This window comes from Dama dama, chromosome 25, assembly GCF_033118175.1.
Source record: "Dama dama isolate Ldn47 chromosome 25, ASM3311817v1, whole genome shotgun sequence".
Lineage (NCBI taxonomy): Eukaryota > Metazoa > Chordata > Mammalia > Artiodactyla > Cervidae > Dama > Dama dama.
The window spans coordinates 26,354,989-26,379,645 of NC_083705.1; the positions used below are offsets into that span (position 1 = coordinate 26,354,989).

General features: G+C 37.8%; 2 protein-coding genes and 1 pseudogene across 4 annotated transcripts in view; 1 reads left to right on the forward strand and 2 right to left on the reverse strand.

Moving 5' to 3' along the window:
• The window catches only part of NDUFAF2 (NADH:ubiquinone oxidoreductase complex assembly factor 2), a 160,276-nt gene extending 141,638 nt beyond the window's left edge, over positions 1-18,638 (reverse strand). For all 3 annotated transcript variants that reach the window (XM_061129737.1, XM_061129736.1, XM_061129735.1), the window contains exon 1: positions 18,456-18,638. In XM_061129737.1, coding sequence (XP_060985720.1) covers positions 18,456-18,582 — 127 coding nt within the window. In that variant the 5' untranslated portion in view covers positions 18,583-18,638. The remainder of the gene's footprint in view (positions 1-18,455) is intronic.
• LOC133046901 (U4 spliceosomal RNA) lies at positions 2,463-2,585 on the reverse strand (annotated as a pseudogene).
• Positions 18,639-18,785: 147 nt separating the features above from the next.
• Positions 18,786-24,657, forward strand: part of ERCC8 (ERCC excision repair 8, CSA ubiquitin ligase complex subunit) — a 57,029-nt gene continuing 51,157 nt past the window's right edge. Inside the window, exon 1 of the mRNA XM_061129742.1 lies at positions 18,786-18,918. Coding sequence (XP_060985725.1) covers positions 18,842-18,918 — 77 coding nt within the window. The 5' untranslated portion in view covers positions 18,786-18,841. The remainder of the gene's footprint in view (positions 18,919-24,657) is intronic.

The window sequence follows — 24,657 nt, forward strand, 5'->3', positions numbered from 1 at the left end:
TTTCAGTTATTCTCCTCATCTGGACATCCTGCCTAAATGAAAACATCTTAGTAAAGTCAGATAGTTACAGGAATATTGCACAACAGGGTCAGACAGACCTTTTCATGAGTTTCAAAAGGGACTGATTGGAAAATACACTGCAATCACCAAATCCGTCTTGATGAACTTGCCACATTTATAACACTGGGCTTCCAGGATGGCTCAGTGGTAAAGAATTTGCCTATCAATGCAGGAAACAGGGTTTGACCTCTGGGTCTGTAAGAGCCCCTGGAGAAGAAAATGGCAATCTGCTCCAGTATTGCCTGGAAAATTCCATGGACAGAGGAACCTGGCAGGATACAGTCCATGGGGTTGCAAAGAGTCAGACACCACTGGGCAACTGGGCACACACACTCACATGTGCTCTCTTACCAGTAAGCACTCATCTTTGGTACAGATGGTTGAGTGGTCAAAAGAAGTCTTAAAGGTAAGAGTACTTTGGAAAATACAGAAATACATGTGAGGTATTACTAATGAGGTCTATTAATGATATATTCTAAATATCATTTATATTCTATTATTCCATAATTCAGGTCATTAATGAGAAAGTCTGCTTAATAAAGGTACACTGTCTACATCTGCATAAATTTTACCATAGACTTGAAGTATTTTGCATATGCTCTAGCTTTGATAAAAGCTGGTTATTTTTAAAAGGTGTATTAAAATGTACATAAAATTTAAGTATCTCTCTTCTACATTTAACAACTTCTCATTGCTCATAATTTTACTTTTGACTTTCACTGACAATATATACTAATCTCCAATGCTTGAGGAAAAGAATTTTCAGTTTTAAAAATGCCTATATTTGACTGTATTGTATTATTTTATGATTTTGATCATTAATTAAATTAGTCAAAATTATTTTATGACTTTGATCATTAACTAGTCAAGATATTTGATTACAAACGAGACCTTAATAGAAATATTTGATTAGAAACAATTTATGAAAATAACATTTCTAACAAAATAAGATCTATTTTAAACACACACACCTTCTAGTATACACCTGGTACTTAAACAATAGTTAATAATTATTAAAGAGGTGAATGAAAGTGGTAAGAGATGGTTCTGGTCTTATGAACTGCACATTTCTCCTATTATACCATCTGTCTTCCTAGATAGCACATACGCATAAAACAATACATCTGATTCATTTTTTTAAAGCTATTTCTAAAAACAGTCACTAAATGCAGGTTCATTTCAAAAGCAGAAAAGGGGGCCTCAGAAATAACATCTTAGAAGAAGAAAATCAAATTTCAGAGGTAAAATGACAAGAAATCTCTTAGGTTTAAAGTAAAACCATCTCAAAGACTTTCATATTCTCAAAGGGACTACTTTACTCTTTATTCTGCTGCTGCCTAAGGAAAGCAGCAGAAACACTGCAAGAAATAGGTAACTGCAACTTTGTGGTCTAATCCAAAGTCTGAGGATGTCATACCTTCAGCTTTGTTCTTTTTTCTCAAGATTGCTTTGGCAATTCAGGGTCTCTTGTAGTTCCACATAAATTTTAAAATTATTTGTTCCAGTTCTGTGAAAAAGTCATGGGTATTTTGCTAGAGATTGCACTGAACCTATAGATTGCTTTAAGTAGTATGAATATTTTAACAATATTGATTCTTCTAATCCAAGAACATGGGATAGCTTTCAATTTCTTCATATCATCTTCAATTTCCTTCATCAGTGTTGTACAATTTTTAGAGTGGAGGTCTTTCACCTCCTTTGTTAAACTTATCCCTATGTATCTTATTCTTTTTGATATGATTTCAAACAGACTGTTTCCTTGCTTTCTTTTTTTGACAGTTCATTATATACAAAATTGGCAGATTCCTGTATATCAATTTTGTACCCTGAAAATTTACTGAGTTCATTTACTAGTTCTAGTAGTTTTTGGCAGAGACTTTAGGGTTTTCTACTTCTAGTATCATGTCATCTGTAAATAGCGACAATTTTACTTCCTCTCTTCCAATTTCGATGCCTTTTATTTCTTTTTCTTCTTTGATTGCTGTGGCTAGGACTTCCAACATTATGTCAAACAGAAGTGGTGAGTGTGGACATCCTTGTTTCATTCCTTGTCTTAGAGGAAAGACTTTTAGCTTCTCACTGTTAAGTGAAATATTAATAAGTGAATATTAATATTCACATAGTAAGTGTGGGTTTGTCATAAATGGGTTTTTACCATGTTGAGATACGTTTCCTCTACACCCACTTTGATGAGAGTTTTTTTTTTTTTGATGAGAGTTTTTATAAAGAATAGGTGCTGAATTTCATCAAATGCTTTTCCTTCATCTGTTGAGATGATCACGATTATTGATTATTAACCTTATGATTATGGTTAATCATGATTATGATTATTATTATTAGCCTTCCTTTTGTTAATGTGGTAGACTGCATTGATTGACCTGTGAACACTGAACCATCCTTGTGTCCCTGAGTAAATCTCAGGAGTAAATCTCACTTGATTGTGGTCATATCATAGTTTTTTCAATTAGCAATAATCGCGCCTCGGATAAACCTCATTGGCTATGATACTGCCACTGCGCAAAGCTGATATCATAATTTTTTATATATGGTTGAACACAGTCTGCCAATTTGCTAATATTTTGTTGAGAATTTTTGCATATATATTCACCAGAGGTATTCTCTTGTAATTTTTTTGTGGGGTCTTTATGTGATTTTGGTGTCAAGTTAATGGTAACCCCATAGAATGAGTGTGGGTGAGCTCAACAGTTTTTTGGAGCAGTATGAGAGGGATAGGTATTAGCTTTTCTTTGTTATGTTTGATAGACTCTTCCTGTGAAACCATCAAATACTGGACTTTTGCTTGCTGGGTTTCTTTTTAATAACAAAGTCAATTTCACTACTAGTGATGGGTCTGTTTACATTGTCTATTTCTTTCCAGTTCACTCTTAGAGGCTGTATGTTTCAGGAATTTGTCCATTTCATCTAGGCTGTCCAATTTGCTGGCATACAACTGTTTGTGGTATTCTTTTATCACTTTTTTGTATCTCTGCGACAGTTTCATTTCTTACTTTATTTGGGTCCTCTCTCTTTTATTCTTGATGAGCCTGGCTAAAGTTGTATCAATTTTATCTTTTCCAAAAAAAGCAGCTCTTGGTTTCATTGATCTTTCCTCTTGCATTTTCTTTTTTTTTTTTGGGGGGGGGTCCTCTTTTTTTGTTTTTTTTCCCCCTCTCTCCTCTTTATTTTTTCCTTCCTTCTATTCATTTTGGGCTTTATTTATTCTTCTTTCTCTAATTCCTTTAGATGGTAGGTTCAGTTGTTTATCTGAGTTTTTATTGCTTCTTGAGGAAGACCTGCATCCCTTTTTTTTTTTTTAAGTTTCCATTTATTTTTATTAGTTGGAGGCTAATTACTTTACAATATTGTAGTGGTTTTTGCCATACATTGACATGAATCAGCCATGGATTTACATGTGTTCCCCATCCCGATCCCCCCTCCCGCCTCCCTCCCCATCCCATCCCTCTGGGTCTTCCCAGTGCACCAGCCCTGAGCACTTGTCTCATGCATCCAACCTGGGCTGGTGATCTGTTTCACCCTTGATAGTATACTTGTTTCAATGCTGTTCTCTCTGAACATCCCACCCTCGCCTTCTCCCACAGAGTCTAAAAGTCTGTTCTGTACATCTGTGTCTCTCTTTCTGTTTTGCATATAGGGTTATCATTGCCATCTTTTTAAATTCCATATATATGCGTTAGTATACTGTACTGGTCTTTATCTTTCTGGCTTACTTCACTCTGTATAATGGACTCCAGTTTCATCCATCTCATCAGAACTGATTCAAATGAATTCTTTTTAATGGCTGAGTAATATTCCATAGTGTATATGTACCACAGCTTATTAAACTTCCCTTTTACAATTATTTTACTTGCGTCCCATAGATTTTGGAACATTGTCTCCATTTTGACTTGTCTCAAGGTAAATATTTTCTGATTTCTTCTTTGATTTCCACATTGAACCATTGGTTTTGAAATAGCATATTGTTTAGTTTGTGTATTTTCCCCATACTTCTTCCTGTTAATTGATTTCTGGTTTCGTACCAATGCTTTCAGAAAATCATGCCTGATAAAATTTCGATCCTCTTAAATTTGTTGGGGTTTATTTTGTGGCCTAGCATATGATTTATGTGGAGACCATTCCATGTACATTTGAAAAGAAAGCATATGCTATTGTTTTGGGATAGAATGTCCTGTCAGTACTGGTTAAGTCCCACTGGTCTAAAGTGTCATTTAAGATCAATTTCCTTATTGATTTTGTCTGAATGATCTGCCCATTGGTGTTAAGTGGGATGTCAAATGCCCCTACTATTACTGTATTACTGTCGGTTTCTTACTTCACGTCTCTTAATATTTGCTTATATATTAAGGTGCTCCCTGTATTAGCTGCATACATGTTATATCCTCTTGGACTGATCCCTTTGTCTTATAATAACGCCCTTTGTCTTTCATAACAGGCTTTGTTTCAGTGTCTACTTTGTCTGATATGAGTATTTGTTACCTTTGCCTTCTTATCATTTTGATGAAGTATCTTTTTCCATTACTGTCAGTCTCTCTGTGTGTCTTTCTCTCTGAAGTTAGTCTCCTACAAGCAGCATATGGATGGGTCTTGTCTTTTTATCCAGTCAGTCGCTCTACGTCATGTCACTGGAGCACTTAGTCAGTTGACATTTGAAGTGATTACTGACAAGTATGTACTCACTGCCATTTTGTCACTTGTTTTCTGGTTGTTTTTGTAGATCTCTTCTTTTCTTCTTTTGGTTTCTTCCCTTGTGGTGTGATGATCTTTCTAGTGATATGCTCCTACTTCTTTCTCGTTTTTGTGTATCTGTCGTAGGTTCATGATTTGCAGTTACCACAGGACTCATATACACGAACTTCTAACTGTATCTATTTGTTTTAAACATGTGGTCATTTAAGTTCAAGCACATTCTAAAAGATCTACACTTTTCACTCACTACCCTCCCTACATTTTGTGTTTCTGATGTCATATTTTACATCTTCATGTTTCCCTTTACTGATTATTGTAGTTTTAATTGATTTTATAATATTTTATCTTTTCATCTTGGTGCTAGCTTATTTACTTGGTTGATCCTCAGCCTTTAACTATATATTTGCCTTTACTAGTGGGATTTTGCTTTTCCTGTAAATACTTACTTCTCGTTAAAGCTTATTTTTTTCCCCACTTAGAAAATACTCTTTAACCTTTCTTTAAGAGTAGGTTTAGTATTGATGAATTGGTTTTATTTTTGCTTGTCTAAGAAGGTCTTTATCTCTCTTTCAATTCCAAATAATAATCCTGCTGGGTAGAGTATTCTAGGCTGCAGTTTTTTTGCTCTCAGCGCTCTCAACATATCATGCCATTCCCTTCAGGTCTGCAACATTTCAGCAGAGAAATCAGCTGACAGCTTTATGACAGGACTTTTGTATATAACTCTTGTTTTTTCTCTTGTTGCCATTAGAATTTCCTCTTTAACTGCTGTCATTTTAATTAAGATATGTGTGGATCTGTTTGGGGTCATCTTGTTTGGGACCCTTGGTAATTCCTCTATCTGGATAGCTTTTTCCTTCCTCAGATTCTGGAAATTTTCAGCCATAGTTTCATCAAATAGATTTCCAGTCCCCTTCTCTGCCTCTTGTCCTTCTGCATGCATGCATGCTCAGTTGTGACCCCACAGACTGTAGCTCACCAAGCTCCTCTATCCATGGGATATTCCAGGCAAGAATACTGCAGTGGGTTGCCATGCCCTCCTCCTGGGGATCTTCCCAATCCAAGGATTGAACCCATGTTTCCTGCATATCCTGCACTGGCAGGAGGAGTCTTTACCACTGCACCATCTGACTCCTTTAATGTAAAGGTTGATATACCTCATGTTGTCTCAGAGTTCCCTAAATTGTTCTCATTTTTTAAATGTATCCTTCTTTTGCTGTTTCGAACGGGCAATTTCCATTATTCTATCTTCCAGATCACTTATACTTTCTTCTGTATCACCTAATCTGTTAATTCCTTCTAGTATGTTTTTCTTTTCAGTTACAGTATTCTTTATTTCTGACTGGTTCTTTTATTTACATTGTTTAGTTCCTTGTTACAATTCTCACTATGTTGATCTATTCTTTTTCCAAATTCAGCTAGCATTCTTATTGCCAATGCTTTGAACTTTTTATCTGATAAAGTGTTTATTTCTACGTCATTAGTTGTTTTTTTCAGGACTTGTTTATTGCTCCTTCAATTGAAACAAATTCCTACCTTCTCATTTTGCTTAACTTTCTCTGTCTCTATGAAATTAGCTGGAAAAGTCAGCTACTGCAGTTTTAAAGTGGTATCCTTGCATGGGAACATCCCTGTACAGGTTATATGTACCCACTGGCTTTGGTGGGAGAGTTGGGTCTAATGTGAACACAAGTCACGTCTTTCCCCAGGGTGAGCTGGCAGCTACCACCTTGGTAGGAGGTGGTCCTGGAGATGGGAGGTGCTAGGAAACCAGGTAACAGTTAGGCATTCTCTACTGCTCAGCATTCAACACCACTTTACTGGGGTGGTGGGTCCCAGGCTGCTGGAGCAGAAGCCCCGAGGATCATGTCTGAGCTGGCTCCATTCCCTTCAAGTGTGTATTCTTACCCCTCCCGGTAAAGGCACCTTCACCCCAGAGGTAAGCAGTGCTGGAAAGAGGGGGCTGGTGCAGGCCCTCAGAGTGGGTCTGGGCATGGGCGGGGTTGACCCCGGCTACAGTCCGCAACCAGACAGCTTCTGATGAGCTCACTTTGTAAAAACCAGTCATGGCTGTCCCCGCCCTGCTCAGATGCCACTTGGGGTATGAACTGCCTTTGTTCCTCACAATCGAACTCTTCCTCAGCTGCTGCAGTCCTCTCTGTATCACGGAGCTTTGTCACTGAACAGGCGGGGCAGGGGCCAGCAACGAGCAGGTCGGGGCACGGGCTGAGTCAGCCTAGCAAACTCAGGGCCCCAGACTGCCACTGATGCGCGGCCTGTGTAAGCGTCCCCAGCAGCCGCCGCCGCGGCCACCACAGGTCTGAGCCACCTTCGAGCCTCACAGCCGAGTTCTCCCCTCAGCCATGACAACCCTCACCCCAGTGCGGAGCTGCATCGTGGAGCGAGCAGCGCAGGGGCACGTGCCAAGACGGCTGGGGGAGAGGGGCGGGTGACTGACGCAGCTTCAGTCCGCCCTGCTTCAGGAGGAAGCCAGCATATTCGTACTCCTCACAAGAAGGGTCGAGGCTTCCGACAGCTCTCCTGTTAAGTCTCACTGTCCCCCCAACCAAGGGGAATCAGCTTCCCAGTGTCAGACCCCAGGGCTGGGGCACCCAAAATATGACTCAAATCGCTCACTCCCCAGGGAGGACCTCCTCTTCTGAGTCCCCTCCCAGAGGCACAAGTTCAACCTGACTGCCTCTCTACTTGATTCTGAATCTTTCTTACAGCCTTGGCTGTACAGGAGTCTTTCTGCTACTCTCCAGTTTTCATTGAACATTTTTTCACCTATAGAAAATATTTGGTACTTTTGATGTGTTTATGAAGGAGGTGAGTTCTGCATCCTCGTACTTCACCATCTTAATCTCCTCTTTCGATTTTGTAATTCTTAGAATAACTAATACTTAAGACAGTCTCCAAATTGTAGCATAAATGAACTGCCGAACTCAGTAGTACTTTGGAAAGTGAGAGAGCTAAGAAAAGTAAGTTTCCATCATCAATATCTTGTAATAACCTATAAAGGAAAATAATATAAAAATAATATATTGTATATATAACTGAATTACCTCCTCTGAACCTGAAACATTGTAAGTCAACAATACTTCAATAAAATATATATATTAATTTAAAAAAGAAAAAGAAGAGTAAGTTCAACTGATTTACCTGGACAGATGAACTTGGGTTCCATAATGAATACAAATGGAGCACACCACTAAATGACCTTGACAAACAACACTAGAAATATTACTTTTCTTCATTTGCTGTAATTCTTCCACAAATACAATGAATCATGACAAGTGCTAGGAAGAAAGTCTAATTCACAGAATTTAATAATACTAATTATAGTTATTGTTGTTGACATTACTACTCTTAATGTAAAGCAATTATGAAATTCTCAGAGCAAAAATGGACAAGGAACTCTTGTTCTCTTGCATCAAGTATTTTCAACCTCACTTAGATATAGATGTACTTAGCTTAGTCACTCATTCATTATTAGTTTCCATTTCTGATCAAAAGGTCCCATATTTCCCTGGAAGGGAAAAGCAGAATTGAAGATTAAGGTTCCTTAAATTCCTTTTAAAGATACTAAAAAGGATTTTCTGTATAACTGTGAATAATTTCATCCTCCCCTCCTGCTTCTCTCTTGGATGAAATTATGACACTGATGTGGTTCTACTGGTATGAGACAGAAATGCAATCAAGGACTATAAGGAAAATGCTGATTATTTTACCTTTACCAAAATATAAGGAAGTGTTTAAGTACATGCATGCATATACACACAAACTAAGGGAATGCAATAAGCAATTTAAATACTCTCAGAGGCAAACACAATTAAGAAATGAAAACTTTAAATGAAAACAAGAAAATGAAAATTCCAACATTCAGACAATCCTAAGATAATCCATACAATAATAATAATTTCTATTACTTCATACTCAATAAAGGATTTTAAAATACATTCAACCTTTTTTAGGTGTCCCTAAAAAGAAGGCATGTTTTAATTAAAATCATAAAACATTTTAGGATAGTCTATGAATTTGATGATGTACATGGTTATGATTACATTATCTCTGACAACTCAAGACAGAATATTACTCCCTGCTGGAAAAATTATATGCATGATTTTTTTTAAAATTTTGGTTAATTCTGTAATTGTCAATTTCATCACTGTGCATTACTGACCAGGAATAATCCACAGCACCACTTTGAAATGCTGGTCTTAAGATTAGCATTTCTGTTTTGCATATAGGATTATCGTTACCATCTTTCTAAATTCCATATATATGCGTTAGTATACTGTATTGGTCTTTATCTTTCTGGCTTACTTCACTCTGTATAATGGGCTCCAGTTTCATCCATCTCATTAGAACTGATTCAAATGAATTCTTTTTAATGGTAAAGTAATTAGCCTCCAACTAATAAAAATAAATGAAAAAAAAATTTTTAAAATTGAATACATAAGTTTAAAAAAAAGATTAGCATTTTATAAAGCAATAGTGTAGGATTTATTTGGAAGAAAAAATAAATAAATCCAATTATTTTAGAGAAAAGATTCTTTCCTCAAATCAGCTCAAAGGAAAATATTTAATAAAGTGGCAACTACACTTTTTTAAAGACGATGCTGCCACCTGCTGGAAAAATATGAAATGTCTCCATCATTTCCCAAATGTTAGTGTAAACGTATAGTTACATTCAAGAGTTATATATATGGTGATCTGCCAATTACCTACTGAAAAATGATACACCTCACTTGATTTGTGTGATTTTTAACAACTATGTCTTAATTGAATGCCAATTAATTATAGTTTTTAGTATACTCAAAAGCTAAATACAAATAGGTTGAAATAACATCAAAAACAATGCAGCTCTATAACCACATGTAACAGTTGGATGATACAGGTTTTGAATAATCAGATGATGAAATACTCATTCTGAAAGGAAAGCAAATTTGACTACGTATTTTGACATACGTTTGATGCTAGGAACTAAGTTAAGTTCAAACTGGAACCACACTGGAAATGTTAACGGAGAAGATAACCTTACAGATTCTAACGAGAATATTTCAGTCCTTGAAGAATAATTTGGTCCATTCATCATAAATAAAAATATGCCTTAATAACCTCTTTTAAGATCTTGTAATACTACTTCATCATTTCCTATTTTTTTAAAAATATTGCTTTGTTTTTGTTTTTATAGTTCTGGGTCCATAAATATCTCAGTTCATTGAACACCTGTTTTCTGAGTATGTACTCTGTACCCAGGCACATATACATAAAGTTCATTCAAGTATTCAAGATGAAACAAAACCTCATGTTTAAGATAAGGATAATAATCTTTAGTTATATGGTTGTTATAAAGACATGAGATTATCAGTTAACACTCAGTGAATGACTCAGTTATCATTAATGGAAGTATTAGCAAAAAAACTGGAGACTATGGTGAGTTGAAAACAAAATGGAGGAAAAAAGTGTTTCTAACTGGTGTTACAAATTAGATACATAAACATTGCTATTAATTTATGTTAACCTAATTTATCTTCCCAAATCCTAATGAATTTATTAAAAAATACAGGATGCAGCTACACTGTAAAGCTGATACAGTTAACCATCAGAAGCTGAGAAACGGAGACCAACAGTCCTGAAATACATAAAACAGATATGTTCTGCATAAAGCAATGTTGAATATATATTTATCATATGAGAAAATTAATCAATGATACACGATAACATGGAAAGTAAAACCAAGAATGCTGTACTGGTCTATAAATCAGCACAGACAAAACAGGTCACACTGGAAAGAATGTCTATGGGTTTTTCCAAAAAGTAGTATGAGAAAACCTCAAGTTTAGGGCAACGGGTGTAAGAGCAAGGGGCAAATAAATGAAAAGGGTCAAGTCAAAGGAATCTGGGAATGCCACAAGTGCTCCTAACATGGAGGCCTAGTTATCACTGATGTGAAGATCTTGTAAGATGTCACAAAATAAGATCTTTTTTTTAAAGCTTCCAAACAACAGCACATGCTAAGTACCCCAATGAGCCCCTCCCCTATTTCTCTTGGCAACTATTAATACGACTCTGACCTGATACTGACATTCTTAAGATTCCCGCTTGCAGGGGTTGAAAGTGAAGGCATCCGGAGTACTGAATACAGTTCTCCCAGAGCAATTCCACCAGGGCCCTGTAAGCAGCCACAGGCCTGTAGCATTCACTCAGGTCTGTCTCAGTACAGTCAAGTTCAGGCAAAATGAGGACTCTGCTACAAAAGACATCTAAGAAGGTAGTCAGGGATAAGAAGACATAAACAACAAAGCCTAAAAGAATATGATGATCAAAGAAGAAATATACCACTTCTTATAACAAACATTAATGGGCTAATGCCATTAAAAACAAAAAAGTGACTTGTCAACACCCACTCCTAAAAAGCAGTGGTATGTGAGAGAGAGAGAGAGAGAGAGAGAAGTTTTTAACATAAAGAGGAAACTTATAAACTACAGGAGACTTGAAAGGTCTCTTAAAAAGTCCCAAATTAGTGGGATTTTCTTGGTGGTCCAGTGGCTAAGATTCCACACTCCTAACGCGGGGGCCTGGGTTCCATCCATGGCCAGGGAAAAGATCACATATACCACAACTAAGAGTTCAACATGCCACAACTAAAGAACCCATGTGCCACAACTAAAAAAAATATTAAAAAGATCCCGCATGCCATGGCTAAGACCTGGCACAGCCAAATAAATAAATATTAAGAAAAAAACCGTATTAGTGATCATAATGCAGAGATTTTGTTTGGAGCTCAATTTATACCAACTGCAAAACTAAGTAAACCAATAAGAGAATTACAGGGAACATAAGAATTCCCTTTAAGTAAGAGAATTATAGACAACTAGGTAAATGGGAAGGACAGAAAATTTGATATTAAGAAAGTTTTTATTTCTGTATGTGATGATGGTGTCATTTTTATAGTTAAAAAGAGGTACTTCCCTGGCAGTACAATGGCTAAAAATGTACCTGCCAGTGCAGCGGACATGGGTTCAATCCCGGATCCAGGAAGATTCCACATGCTAGGGGGCAACTAAGCCCGTACACCACAACTGCTGAGCGCTCACGCTGCAGCTATTGAAGCCCGCGTGCCCTAGAGCCCACGCACCACGGTGAAGAGGGGTCTCAGTTCACTGCAACTAGAGAAAGCCCATGTGCAGCAATGAAGACCCAGCACAACCAAAAAAATTTTTTTAATTTAAAAAGAGGAGTCTGTGTTCGTGACATGTAAGAGATGTTTATAGGTAAACTGACATGATGTTTGGTATTTGTTTCAAAATTAGAGGAGAGGTGGGTAGCAGGGTGGGAAGAAAATAAAATTTAGTCATGTGTTAATAACTGTCTCAAGTGAGTGATGGGTAGGTACATGGAGGTTTGCACTATCATTCTATTTTTTATATTTGAAATATTTTATAATTCAATAGTCAAAGATAATTGAATAAATAAAACAAATGATTCTCAGGTTAGAAAAGACATAAAAGCCAACTAATTTTTTTAAAAGGAAGCACATAAACATAAAATAAACTTTAATTTTAAACAAACTTCCATTTTAGATGGACAAACCTCAATTCTACATTATCGCCTTTAAAGCGTGGTTTATTTGACTTCCCAAAAGTGTCTGTAAATGCCATATTCAAAGGCCACCTTCTTTTTATTTTAAAACCAAAAAGCATGAAATGTAAAATTCAGGAAATGTTATTATAAACATGTCTGGCACACTGATCATCTAAACATATGTGAATCTAAACACAATCAAATAAATATAGAAAGTATAAATATATAATTTGGTAATAAATACTTTCACTAAAATCTTAGCACAGACTTTCTTTATTCACAATTTCTGTAAATATACAATAATGCTTCATTAAAAAGCTGAACACAAAGTGAAAAAAATCTTTTAGAATGTAAGATTTTCTAATACAATGCTGAACTTGAATAGGTTTATTTCTTAATCATGAAACAGTTCAAAAATCACTACCAGTAGCCTGGTGTAATCAATTCACTATAAAAAGCCCTAGTGAAGATTCTACAGGTTTTTTAAATGTGTTCCAAAAACAAATCTACCATGTTTGATTAAATATTTGTCCTGGATTCTAGAAGAAAGAGTCACTGCTATCTAATGCCCACTGTTATCCCTGCCTTGCCCCCAATCTATTCCATTTTGGGAACATCATCTGAAGCTCAGTATTATGCAAAGTTACAGACTAGATGCAAGACTAGGGCTTCCCTGGTGGTTCAGATAGTAAAAAAATCCACCTGCAATGCAGGAGACCTGGGTTCCATCCCAGGGTCAGGAAGATCCCCTGGAGAAGGGAATGGCTACCCACTCCAGTATTCTTACCAGGAGAATTCCATGGACAGAGGAGTCTGATGGGCTACAGTCTATGGGGTCACAAAGAGTCAGACACTGACTAACACTTTCAATGTCACAGTGTATAAGATGCAACTTAAGATACAACTTTTATATAAGTACATTCAGTTAATTTTAATGTTATGATTTTTTTGAATGCTGAAAATTAAATACTATCTCTGACTCAAATCCCTGACATATCGGAAATCATGTAAGCTTTCAGGTTTGAGCTCTCCTAATAGCATAAACACCCAGGCTTCCTACAAACCATTCATCTAAAGATTAGATTAAAAACAAGTATCACTTTCAAAGTGAAAGTGAAGTCGCTCAGTAGTGTCCGACTCTTTGCGACCTATGGACTGTAGCATACCAGGCTTCTCCGTCCATGGGATTTTCCAGGCAAGAGTACTGGAGTGGGTTGCCACTTCCTTCTCCAGGGGATCTTCCCAACCCAGGGATCAAATCCAGGTCTCTCGCACTGTAGGCAGACGCTTTACCCTCTGAGCCACCGGGGAAGCCCAAGGTCACTTTCAAGATGGACTCAAAGGTCATGAATGTCTGCCAGGTGGTTTGGATTTACTCTCAGGTGATAGGAAGCCACTGAAATGACCGGGTTCCCAAATACCTGTCTCTTAATCTAATGTGATTTTTTCCCTGCCTGAATCCAACTATTCCTACAGTTTTAGTGATCACCTATATTAAGATAGCTTCCAAATTTGTACTAAAGTACAAATCGCTGACATGTTTGGAAGTGCAGACCTGAGTATACAACTGCCTGATTATAAAGCTGCCCTCTTATAAGCAACGAATTATGTATTCTTTCACCAACCCCACCCTAAAGGCTGCTTATCTGTTTGTATTAGTCCCTGTTAGCCTCTATTTGCATGGATCAATACACCACCATCCACCAGTTCTCCAGAATTAAAACAAAAAATTCATCTTTGGCCTCTCCTCTTTTCTTTCCCTTCTACCAGTCCAATTCATTACCAAGTCCAAAAGCTTTGCTAAACCAAACTCTTCTTTCCATTTCCTTCACTTCAGCCCAGTAAGATCTCTCTCTAGAGAGATAAATCCAACAATGCTCTCACCTAGTAGAACTGCAGTTCCTTCCTTTCCCCTCGAGCTCATCTTTCGCAGAGCTTCCAGAGTCATCTCTCTAATAATTCTAATTATGTCACAAACTTCTCTCTGTTGAAAAGCTTTCAATGGTTACCTACTACCTCAGAATGAAGTATAAACTTCAAACCTAAGTAAGGTCTTTTATGAGCTGACCTTGTCTATCACATCACTAGAACAGCTTTCTACTGTTCTTCTGCACTAAAGTCTACCCACATGGGACTCACCTTCTCTGTGGTATTTCCCATCTCTTCCCACCACGGACCAGGAATACACTCCTACCACTCTTTGTGAAATCCTATTTATCCTGCAAGGTGCTGATCAAATGTCTCCAGCTACTTATCTCCCTAAATTCTCCCAGTACAATCAAACATAAAGCACTCTCTTCCTTCTCTAGCATAGCCCTAACAGTCTGAAAGTTGGTTCTTATTAAAAAAAAAAGGTAAACATCTACCCTCTGATCTAAGTTCTGAGTTAAAGGCTATACAGATGAGCCTAATCCTTTTCTATACCACAATTTTTCAAATACTTGAAGCTTCTCCTAAAACTGATCTTCACAGGGTAAACCTGCTGAAGACTCGCAGATAATAAAACTTACAGACATAACCTCTAGAAAATTTCATCATCATAACTATTCCTGTCTGGACTCTCTAGATTTCCAAGCATCTCTTCTAAAGCATTGTGTCCAAAAATAAACACAATACTCAAAACAAAAAAACTGGTGCTTTTGCAAATTATGCACAATACTCACCACCTCCCCCCAAATCTGGATACTCACAGTGTCTATTAGCAAATTAACAGCTCAAGATAGTTCAGTTAATAAATTTGTTAGTTTTAGGGGTGCAGATGTTTAGTAAATGTGCAAAAAAAAAGAAGTGAAAATAACAAAACAAGGTTCAAAAAGGTTCCTGTCAGAATCAAGTATACAAATACAAGAATTTATCTTAGAAAGGAAGAGAATTACCTTTTGAAACATGAGATAAATGGATCTGGATGGATAAAATCTCAAGCAAATTACACATAAGAAGAGTGCGATAACAAAGGAATTTTCTAGATAAAGTTTAAGGAATCTTTTACTAAATAATCTACTCTAGAGCAGGCAAATTTTCAATAAAAAATATGTTAATCAGTACTTTGTTATCAAAAACACCAAATACATTCGATGCTCTTTATCTTTTTATCCTGAAATGTCAATAGGTTTTTTTTTTTTAGTTAAAATTTCAACAATTCTAAACTTAAAATTATCAGCTGACTGGATAATACTCAAGACTTATTTTGAACTACATAACAACAGATTTTTCTCTTATTCAATAATATCCTATGTAGAAAATACAGTAGTTCTTTGATGACTAGCACCAGAGTAATTAACTGAATTAAAAGAAAAACTAATTTCCACTAAAGGGTTCTTAAACACTACTCATTGGTGGTGTTCAATTTATGCAATTCAAAGAAAACTCAAGGAGACCTGTAAGAAACACCTTTCATATCCAGGAAATAAAAAAGTTAGATGACTTATCTTTGGAAAAGTTGCTTGAAAACAAACTAAAAATATTTTCCCTTGATTTATAGCAGAAGGCTTAGGAAATCTGTAATGGTATTTACAGACTGTACAACATAGCTATGCCACAGTCCTCAATTATCCAAGAGCTGAGACACAGAGAGATATGAGACAGCTGCATACAATGATTGTATTACATTATTAATAAAAGCTGAGTTTTTCTCACAATCGAGAGTACATGGATTCAAAATATCAAGCTAATTGAAGTATAAATTAGCATAAGCACCTTGGAAAACAAGTTGGTATTATAATAAAATTAAAGATAAACATATCCTTTGACTCACAAATTATATTATTTTAGAATACACATGATTTTGCAAATTTAAGTCTTTCTTTAATGATACTGTATTTTCAAAGAAATGAAATTAACACAAAATTTTTTAATGGTCAAAAGACTTAACAGATACTTCACCCAAAGATCCATGGATGGCAAATAAGCATATGAAAAGATTCTTAACATCCTCAGTCATTAGGAAAATGGAAATTAAAACCACAATGAGATAACACTAGCTACTTACTGCTGTTGTTTAGTCACTAAGTCATGTCTGATTCTTTGTTACCCTGTGGACTGGGGTCTGCAAGGCTCCTCTGTCCATGGAATTTCCCAGACAAAAATACTAGAGTAGGTTTCCATTTCCTTCTCCAGGGGATCTTCCAGACTTAGGGACTGACCCTCATCTTCTGTGTTGGCAGGTGGGTTCTTTACCACTGCACTACCAGGGAAGCCCTGTCTACCCATTAGAATGGTTTAAAATAAAAACATAAATTTAAAAACTGGCAGAACCTAGTACTGGTGAGAATGTGAAACTAAACTTTCATGTGTTGCTGGCAGGAATGCAATATGGTACAACCAGTTTGGAAAACAGTTTCCTATAAAGTTAGTTATATATATTGATACATTTACCACAAAAGACAGCAATCCCACTCCTAGCTGTTCACCCAAGAGAATTATGTTCATTTGAAATCCTGTTTGGGGATTTTCATAGAGGCTTTCTGCACAGTAACCAAAATCTAGAAACAACCTAAAGGTCATTCAGCAGATGAACAGTTAAACTCTGGTAAACCTGCATAATGGAATGGAATACTACTTACTAACAAAAAGGAACTACTGACACACAGATGCATCTCAACTGCATCACACCACATGAAATACACTAGACTCAAAAGACTGCTTCTTCTATAACTCCATTTACACAAAATCCTGGAAAAAGCAAAACTATAAATATAAATAAATCAGTGGTTGCCAACAGCAGGGTATGGGGTGAGGGAACGAACTACTAAGGGGAAAGAGGGACTTCTGGGGGTGATGCAATTGCTCTATATCTTGATTCTAGTGATATTTACAACGGTGCATTTGTCAAAAATTATAAAATCATACATCAAAAAGGATGAATGTTACCATATGTAAAGTATACTTTAGATCAATCTGATGTTTTTATATTTGTTTTTAATGTTACCTGACAACTTATGAAAAAGAAACATCTCTCCCTCTGTTTGCAATCTGTCAAGAAATACTTCACCACCATGCTAGGTTCTTTGTGGACTTTTTTAAAAAAGAAATATTTCCTGCCCTGTAAACGCTCATTAGGGAAACAAGGCTAAGATATTAAAATAATTTACAGAAAAATGTTAGGCAAAACAATTTTGAGTAGTAAAAAATATACTTTACACGTGCTCTACGAGGAAGAAGAAATTTCCTCTATCAAGAGTTATAGGAAGTGAATGAAACACCACTTTCAAAGGTCTTAGTGCTTCTCAATATTATTATCTCTTTCAAGCAAGGATCCTGATACTTGGGAGGACAAATACTTTGCCCATGATCCCTCAGTTATTAGACGTCAAAGTTGAGATTCTAGAACCCAAACCTCTCTGACCCCAAAGCCTGAGATCTTCCGCATCCTGGCGATGCAAAACACAGAAGAGATTACTGCCACTTGGTGTGATTTCAAGGACCAGGAACGCCCCCTACCTCCGCAAACACCAATACTTCACCGCAAGATTCCAACGCAGAAACACGATTAGCGCCATGTATCTTAAAGTGGGCGCAACAGGGTCTTGGGAGTGCAAACTCGAGGGAAAAGTAACGTGGGCTCTGGTGATGGGATCTCTTTTCCACACTGTCAGTGAGCATGGACCTACTTCTGACAGTTTTGTCCGCGAGGAAGGTGACGCTTGCGGCCAACGCCGGAGCCACTTTAAAAGGTCAACACCAAGAGAGAGGAGAGCAGAGGCGCTCAAAATAACATCTCTTCAGTTTCCCCACGAAAAGGTGGGCACTGGCGACCACGGAGGAGGAAAGGTACGTCCCTGGACCCTTTGGTGAAAACCTCCCTGGACTTGTCCCTGTCTACTCTGCCGATTGCAAGGACCCACACTGGGCGCTGGCAAGGCTCCCGGCGCTGGGCGGAGTGTGCTGCGCCCGGCGCCAAGGCGGCCGGGCTCAAGACCCAGACGCTGCGGCGCAGGGACTCAGGCACTTGCGGGCCACTCAGCGAGAGCCCGACTGCAAGCCAGTGGCTAGCGCGGAGGGCGCGGCGGAGTGTACAAACTTGGCTGAGCACTCTGCTAATTACCAGTCCTGCCGCCCGTCGTTTTCCGACGACCCAACCGCTGCCCTCGCTCTCATCTCACCTCTCCAGTTCTTGTACTCCGGGATATAATAGTATTTGTTCCCGAACCGGTCTGTGCCCACTTGCTCCTTCACTTCCTTTGACAGTGCTCGCCGCAGGGCGCCGAACAAACGCTGAGACCAACCCATGCTGTCGCACCAGCTCCCGCGCGGGTGCGGCGGGATCTGCCGGGATCTCAGCAACCAAAGAGGGAACGCCCCCGCCGCTGACCCCGCCCACCAACTCCGAGGCGTCTCACCCACCTCCATCCGCGTACTCTCTAATAAAGGCTCTCTCCATTGGTCGGATGGCATCACGCTTAACCAATGGGAGGCTCCGCTGCTACAACCCCGCCTCCGAGTTCTGTCATGGCAGCGTCCAGTTCTCAAGCTGATGTGAAAGGACGGGATGCTAGGGTTCTTGTCAGCGCGACAAGCGGGTTTAGAAGACCCTCTTCGCCTCCGGAGAGCAGAGTCCACACGGAGGTAAAGAAAGCCTTACTTTTTTCTCTAACATGCTAGTTAAAAGGTAGACCAAGACTGTGTTAGCCTTGCCTCACACTTTTTCCTGCCACCACGCTGGGCTTTACTCTCTTCTGCTCTGTGACTTGAGAAAACAGATTACCTTTTATACACCCATAGGCAACTGGGTGTGAACGCAGACTTGGGTGAGGGCGCTTTACATCGAAATGAGGATGTTTTGATTTTATTTTATTCCTTTTCCTTCATGCTTTCTCCCCGCCTCCCAAGGAAGAACTATTCTCCAAGAATTTATTCTTTCATTTAGTTAGCGTTTTTAGTGAGCTCCTACCATGTGCCAAGCAATATGTTAAAGGCCGAGCATAGGCCAGAAATTGAACAAAATTTACCGTGACTCGAGGCAGAGAACTGTGAGGAGAGGGCCATTGACAAAAGATGAAGCTGGGGAAGTAGAGGGGGCTAGATGGGGAAGTAACTTGTATGCTTGGTTATGAGGTATGAAGATCAGAAAAAGGTGACAACTATTGCGTTTTGTCATCAGCTTGGAGAATGGATTGAAGTTGAGAGCAAGAGTGGGAACCAAGTTAGGTAACTGTTGCAAGGAGAGTGTTGATGGAAGCCTGAGCCAGGGTTGTGGCAGCTGGAACCAAGAGGCTGAAGATATTTGAAAAATATCTAAGAAACAGAATCACAGGTCTTTTTTCAGCCCTATGAAGAGTGTTGTCTCATATATTGTATTTACACACATTGTAAACTCCACTGGAACAATTTTTGTTTTCAGTCATCAAACATATTTTAAAGAAAAGAATAATCTGTTTAGAGCTGTATCATTTCTGTTGCTCTCTCTTCATTCCTGATATCCTGAGTTTCCTTCTTATATCACTTTGCTTCTGTCTGAAGAACTTTATTTAGCAGTTCTTATAGAGCAAGTCTTGATGGCTCTGTGGTTTGTGGAAAGGAATCTGCAGTCATTTGAACCATTGTTTCTCTACAGGTAATTTGTTATCCTCTGGTTGCTTTGAAATTGTCTTTGTTTTTTGTTTTCAGCGGTTTGATTTATTTTTTACAACTTTTTTTTTTTTAATTGACATATACCCAGGTGGCACAATGGTAAAGAATCCACCTGTTATTGCAGGAGACTTAAGAAACATGGGTTTGATCCCTGGGTCAGGAAGATCCCCTGGACAAGGGCATGGCAACCCACTCCAATATTCTTGCCTGGAAAATCCCATGGACAGGGGAGTCAGGTGGGCCACAAAGAATCAGACATGACACAGTGACTGAGCACACACATACATGGTTGGTTTATAATGTCCCAATCTCTACTGTACAGCATAGTGACAGTTGTATACATACATATATCTATGTATGTACAATATATACATGAATATATGCATTCTTTTTTAATATTCTTTTCTATTATGGTCTGTCATGGGATATTAAGTATATTAAGTTGGTACAAAAGTAATTGCCGTTTTGGACTATAAATTTTAAATCATCATGTGCTGTGTTTAGTTGCTCAGTTGTGTCTGACTCTTTGCAATCCTATGGTCTGCGGCCCACCAGGCTCCTCTGTCCATGGGGATTCTCCAGGCAAGAATACTGAAGTGGATTGCCATGCCCTCCTCCAGGGGATCTTCCCAACTCAGGGATCGAACCCAGGTCTCCCACATTGCAGGCAGATTTTTTACCATCTGAGCCACCAGGGAAGCCCGAGAATACTGGAGTTGGTATCCTATCCCTTCTCCAGGGTATGTTCCGGCTCAGGAATTGAACCAGGGTCTCTTGCATTGCAGACAGATTCCTTTCCAACTGAGCTACCAGTGAAGCTCAAACTAGGTTCACACACATTTATTAATCAAAATAGTAACCATTACAATCAACACATTTTTGCCAACAAGAAATAGGTTTGTTTATTCTGGTAGCATAAAAATCTGTGCTTCAGGACTCGATGAACTTTTGGAAAGCATTTTCTGCCTCCTGCTGGTTGTGAAAGTGTTTTCCCTGCAAAAAGTTGTCTAGATCCTTGAAGAAGTGGTAGTCATTTGGCAAGAGGTCAGGGAATATGATGGATGAGGCAAAACATCATAGCCCAATTCTTTCAACTTTTGAAGCGTTGGCTGTGCGACATGTGGTCAGGAATTGACGTGGAGAAGAATTTGGCCCTTTCTGTTGACCAATGGCAGCTGCAGGCCTTGTAGTTTTCAGTGCATCTCATCGATTTGCTGAACATACTTCTTAGACATAATGGTTTCGCTGGAATTCAGAAAGCTGTTATGGGTCAGACCAGCGGCAGACCACCAAACAGTGACCATGACCTTCTTCTGGTGCAAGTTTGACTTTGGGAAGTGCTTTGGAGCTGCTGCTTGGTCCAGCCACTGATCTGGTCATCTCTGTCATATAAAATCCACCTCTCATCGCATATTGCAATCTGGTTGAGAAATGGTTCTTTGTTTTTGCATAGAATAAGAGAAGACACTTCAAAACGATTTTTTTTTTAATTTGTGATTAGCTCACAAGGTACTCACTTATTGAGCTTTTTCACCTTTTAGTTTGCTTCAAATGCCAAACAACCGTAGAATGATTGACATTAAGTTCTTCAGCAACTTCTCATGTAGTTGTAAGAGGATCAGCTTCAATGATGACTCTTAATTGGTGCTAGTCAATTTCTGATGGCCGGCCACTACACTCCCCATCTTCAAGACTCTCGTCTCCTTTGAAAAACTTCTTGAACCATGACTGAACTGTACATTTGTTAGCAGTTCCTGGGTGAATTGCATTGTTGATGTTGCGAATGGTCTCCATTGCTTTACAGCCCATTTTGAACTCAAATAAGAAAATCATTTGAATTTGCTTTTTGTCTAACATCATTTCCATAGTCTGAAATACATACAAAATAAACAGAAAGTAATAAGTCATTAGCATAAAAAGATAAAGCGAGAAATGTGAATTAAAATGATGTATAACAACCACATTTATTTAAGAATGTATTCCAATATCAAATGGCAAAGTTCAACAATGCAAAACTGCAATTACTTTTGCACCAACCTAATACTTAGCAATCAGTGGGACATGGAAACCAATCAATCAAAATGGATTCTGGCCGTTAATGACCAGTATGTGATGTCTCATAGCAGAGAGATTGGAAAAATGATTTTGAGACACCAGGACTCATTCTTTTCCTTACCCTCCTTACCCCAATTTCCTCTGCCTTCCCCTATATCTCTACTCTTTCACTTCTTTCCCCTTCATCGTCTCTCCTTCACTTTGTCTCTCCTTCCTCTTTTCTTCTCTATTCTTCTCACTGCCTTGGCCCAAGAGTCCCCAAGACCTCCTCCAGGCTTGAGGATTCTCTAGAAGGATTCAGTATGCAGTATATAGTTGTACCAAATTACTCATGACTATGATTTATTACAGCAAAAGGATACAGGTAAACTCATTGGAGGGAAAGGCACATGGATGACTTGAGAAGGAAACCAGGCACAAGCTCCCATTGGAGTCACATAGAACATGCTTAATTTCTTTAGCAATGAATTGTGATAGCATAGGTGAAATCTCTTATCAGGGAAGTTCATTACAGACTCAGTGCCTAGAGCAGTTTTTAAGTACAAACTGGCCACATAGGCACTTTCTGCTTAGCATGTACCAAAATTCCAGACTCCTAGAAGGCATGTAAGTATTCGTAATGTATACTGTTTGCTTCAAATAATTTAGGCACAGTGAGCCATTCTTACCCAGAAATAATGGGAACCCTCCTGAAATCCCAGAAGTCAAGTAAGGGCCAGTCTTGCAAGCAGGGCTTTTTAAGGATAGTAGCCTCAGGCCTGCCATTTTAATTATTTTTTGCATACCTTGCCTCCTTCCACACAAACCCTACCCTGCTTCCCTGTTGTAGAACCCTCCCCTTCCCTTTACCTTAGCCCCTTCTTCTGGTTCCCAAATGATACAGACCTAAAGTATTTAGGTCTGATCCCTGCTAAAGGCAGAGATTAGATTGGTCTAGAGTGAGACTTCACGGGCTAAGGAAAAAAAAAAGAAAATCAGAAACAAAAGCAAGCAAGACTATATCAAATTAAAAGGCTTGTGTACAGCCAAGGAAACCATCAACATAGTGAAAAGACAACTTACACTATGGGGTAAAAGATTTGCAAACTATTTATCTGATAAGTGCTTAATATCCAAAATATATAAAGAACTCATTCAACTCAATAACAAGAGGAAAAAATGAAAAATGGGCCAAAAACCCTGAATATGCATTTTTCCTAAGAAGATATACAAATGACCAACAGGTACGTGAAAAGATGTCCAACATCACTAGTCATCAAGGAAGTGCAAAAACAACAGGCAACACCCCACGCCTGTTAGAATGTCTGTTATCAAAAGGAAAAGAGATAACAAATGTTGGAGTGGATTTTAATGCTATAGAGAATTTAAAACCCTTGTGCACTGTTGGTGAGATTTATAAATTGGTATAGCCACTGTGGAAAACCATTATGGAGGATGCTCAAAAATTAAAAATAGAGCTACTATACGATCCAGCAATTTCACTGCTGGGAATATATCCAAAGGAAATGAAAGCAATAACTTGCAAAGGTATCTGCACCTCCATGTTCATAGCAGCATTATTTACAATAGCCAAGACATGGAAAACTAAGTGTCCATTTATGGATGAATAGATAAAGAAGTTGTATTACATATATTCAATGAAATATTATTTAGCTACAAAAAGTGAAGAAATCCTGCCATTTGCAGCTACATGGATGGACCTTGAAGGCATTATGCTAAATGAAATAAGTCTGACAAGGAAAGACAAATACTGTATGATCTCATTTAAATATGTGGAATCTTAAAAACTCATAGAAAAAGAGATCAGACTTGTTACCAGAGTCAGGGAGTGGTAGGAGGAAGAACTGGAGGAAAGTGGTCAAAAGGTATAAAATTCCAGTTATAAATATGTAGTACTAGGGGTGTAATGTACAATATAATTGGCTATAGTTGACACTGAAGTATGATGTATAGGAAAGTTGTTAAGAGAGTAAATCCTAATAATTCTCATCACAAAGAAAATTTTTAAAATTTTTTTCTTTTTGTTGTATTTGTATGAGATGATGGATGTTAACTGAACCTATTTTAGTAATCATTTCTCACTGTATGTAAATTAAGCCATCATGCTGTACATCTTAAGCTTATCAGTGTTACGTATTCATTTATTTTTCAATAAGTCTAAGGGGAAAAAAAATCTCATTTAAATTAGCTCATTTTGATCAATAATGAATGTAGAAGTCATTTAATTACATTAACCTAATTGCTTTTTAACATCCAAAAGATTGAGACAGGTTCTAATAGTTAACATTCACTAGGCACTTACTGTGTGCTGAGCCTTGTTATGAGCCCTTTTTATGTTTTAACTCATTTAATCTTTATGTCCTCACCAGGGTAATGATGTTTTATAGTTACTGAATATCAGAAATTTCATTAATCTTAACTTGTGTGAGTACTTGTTAATCACTTTTATTTATATTTAATTTTATTTATTTAAATATGCTTATTTATTGAGTTGAACATACTCATTTTATATTGCTGTAGGAAACAATTCAGGGAAATTTTTTAAAACTGTAATTTAAGCTTTTGTTCACTAGATGTCCTCATTTAAGTTTTTAAGTTATAAGAATTTAGCTTTTTGTTTATGAAAATGTGTTTCAGGTTCTTAGATATCTAAATTAAAATGAACAAAATACACTCTTT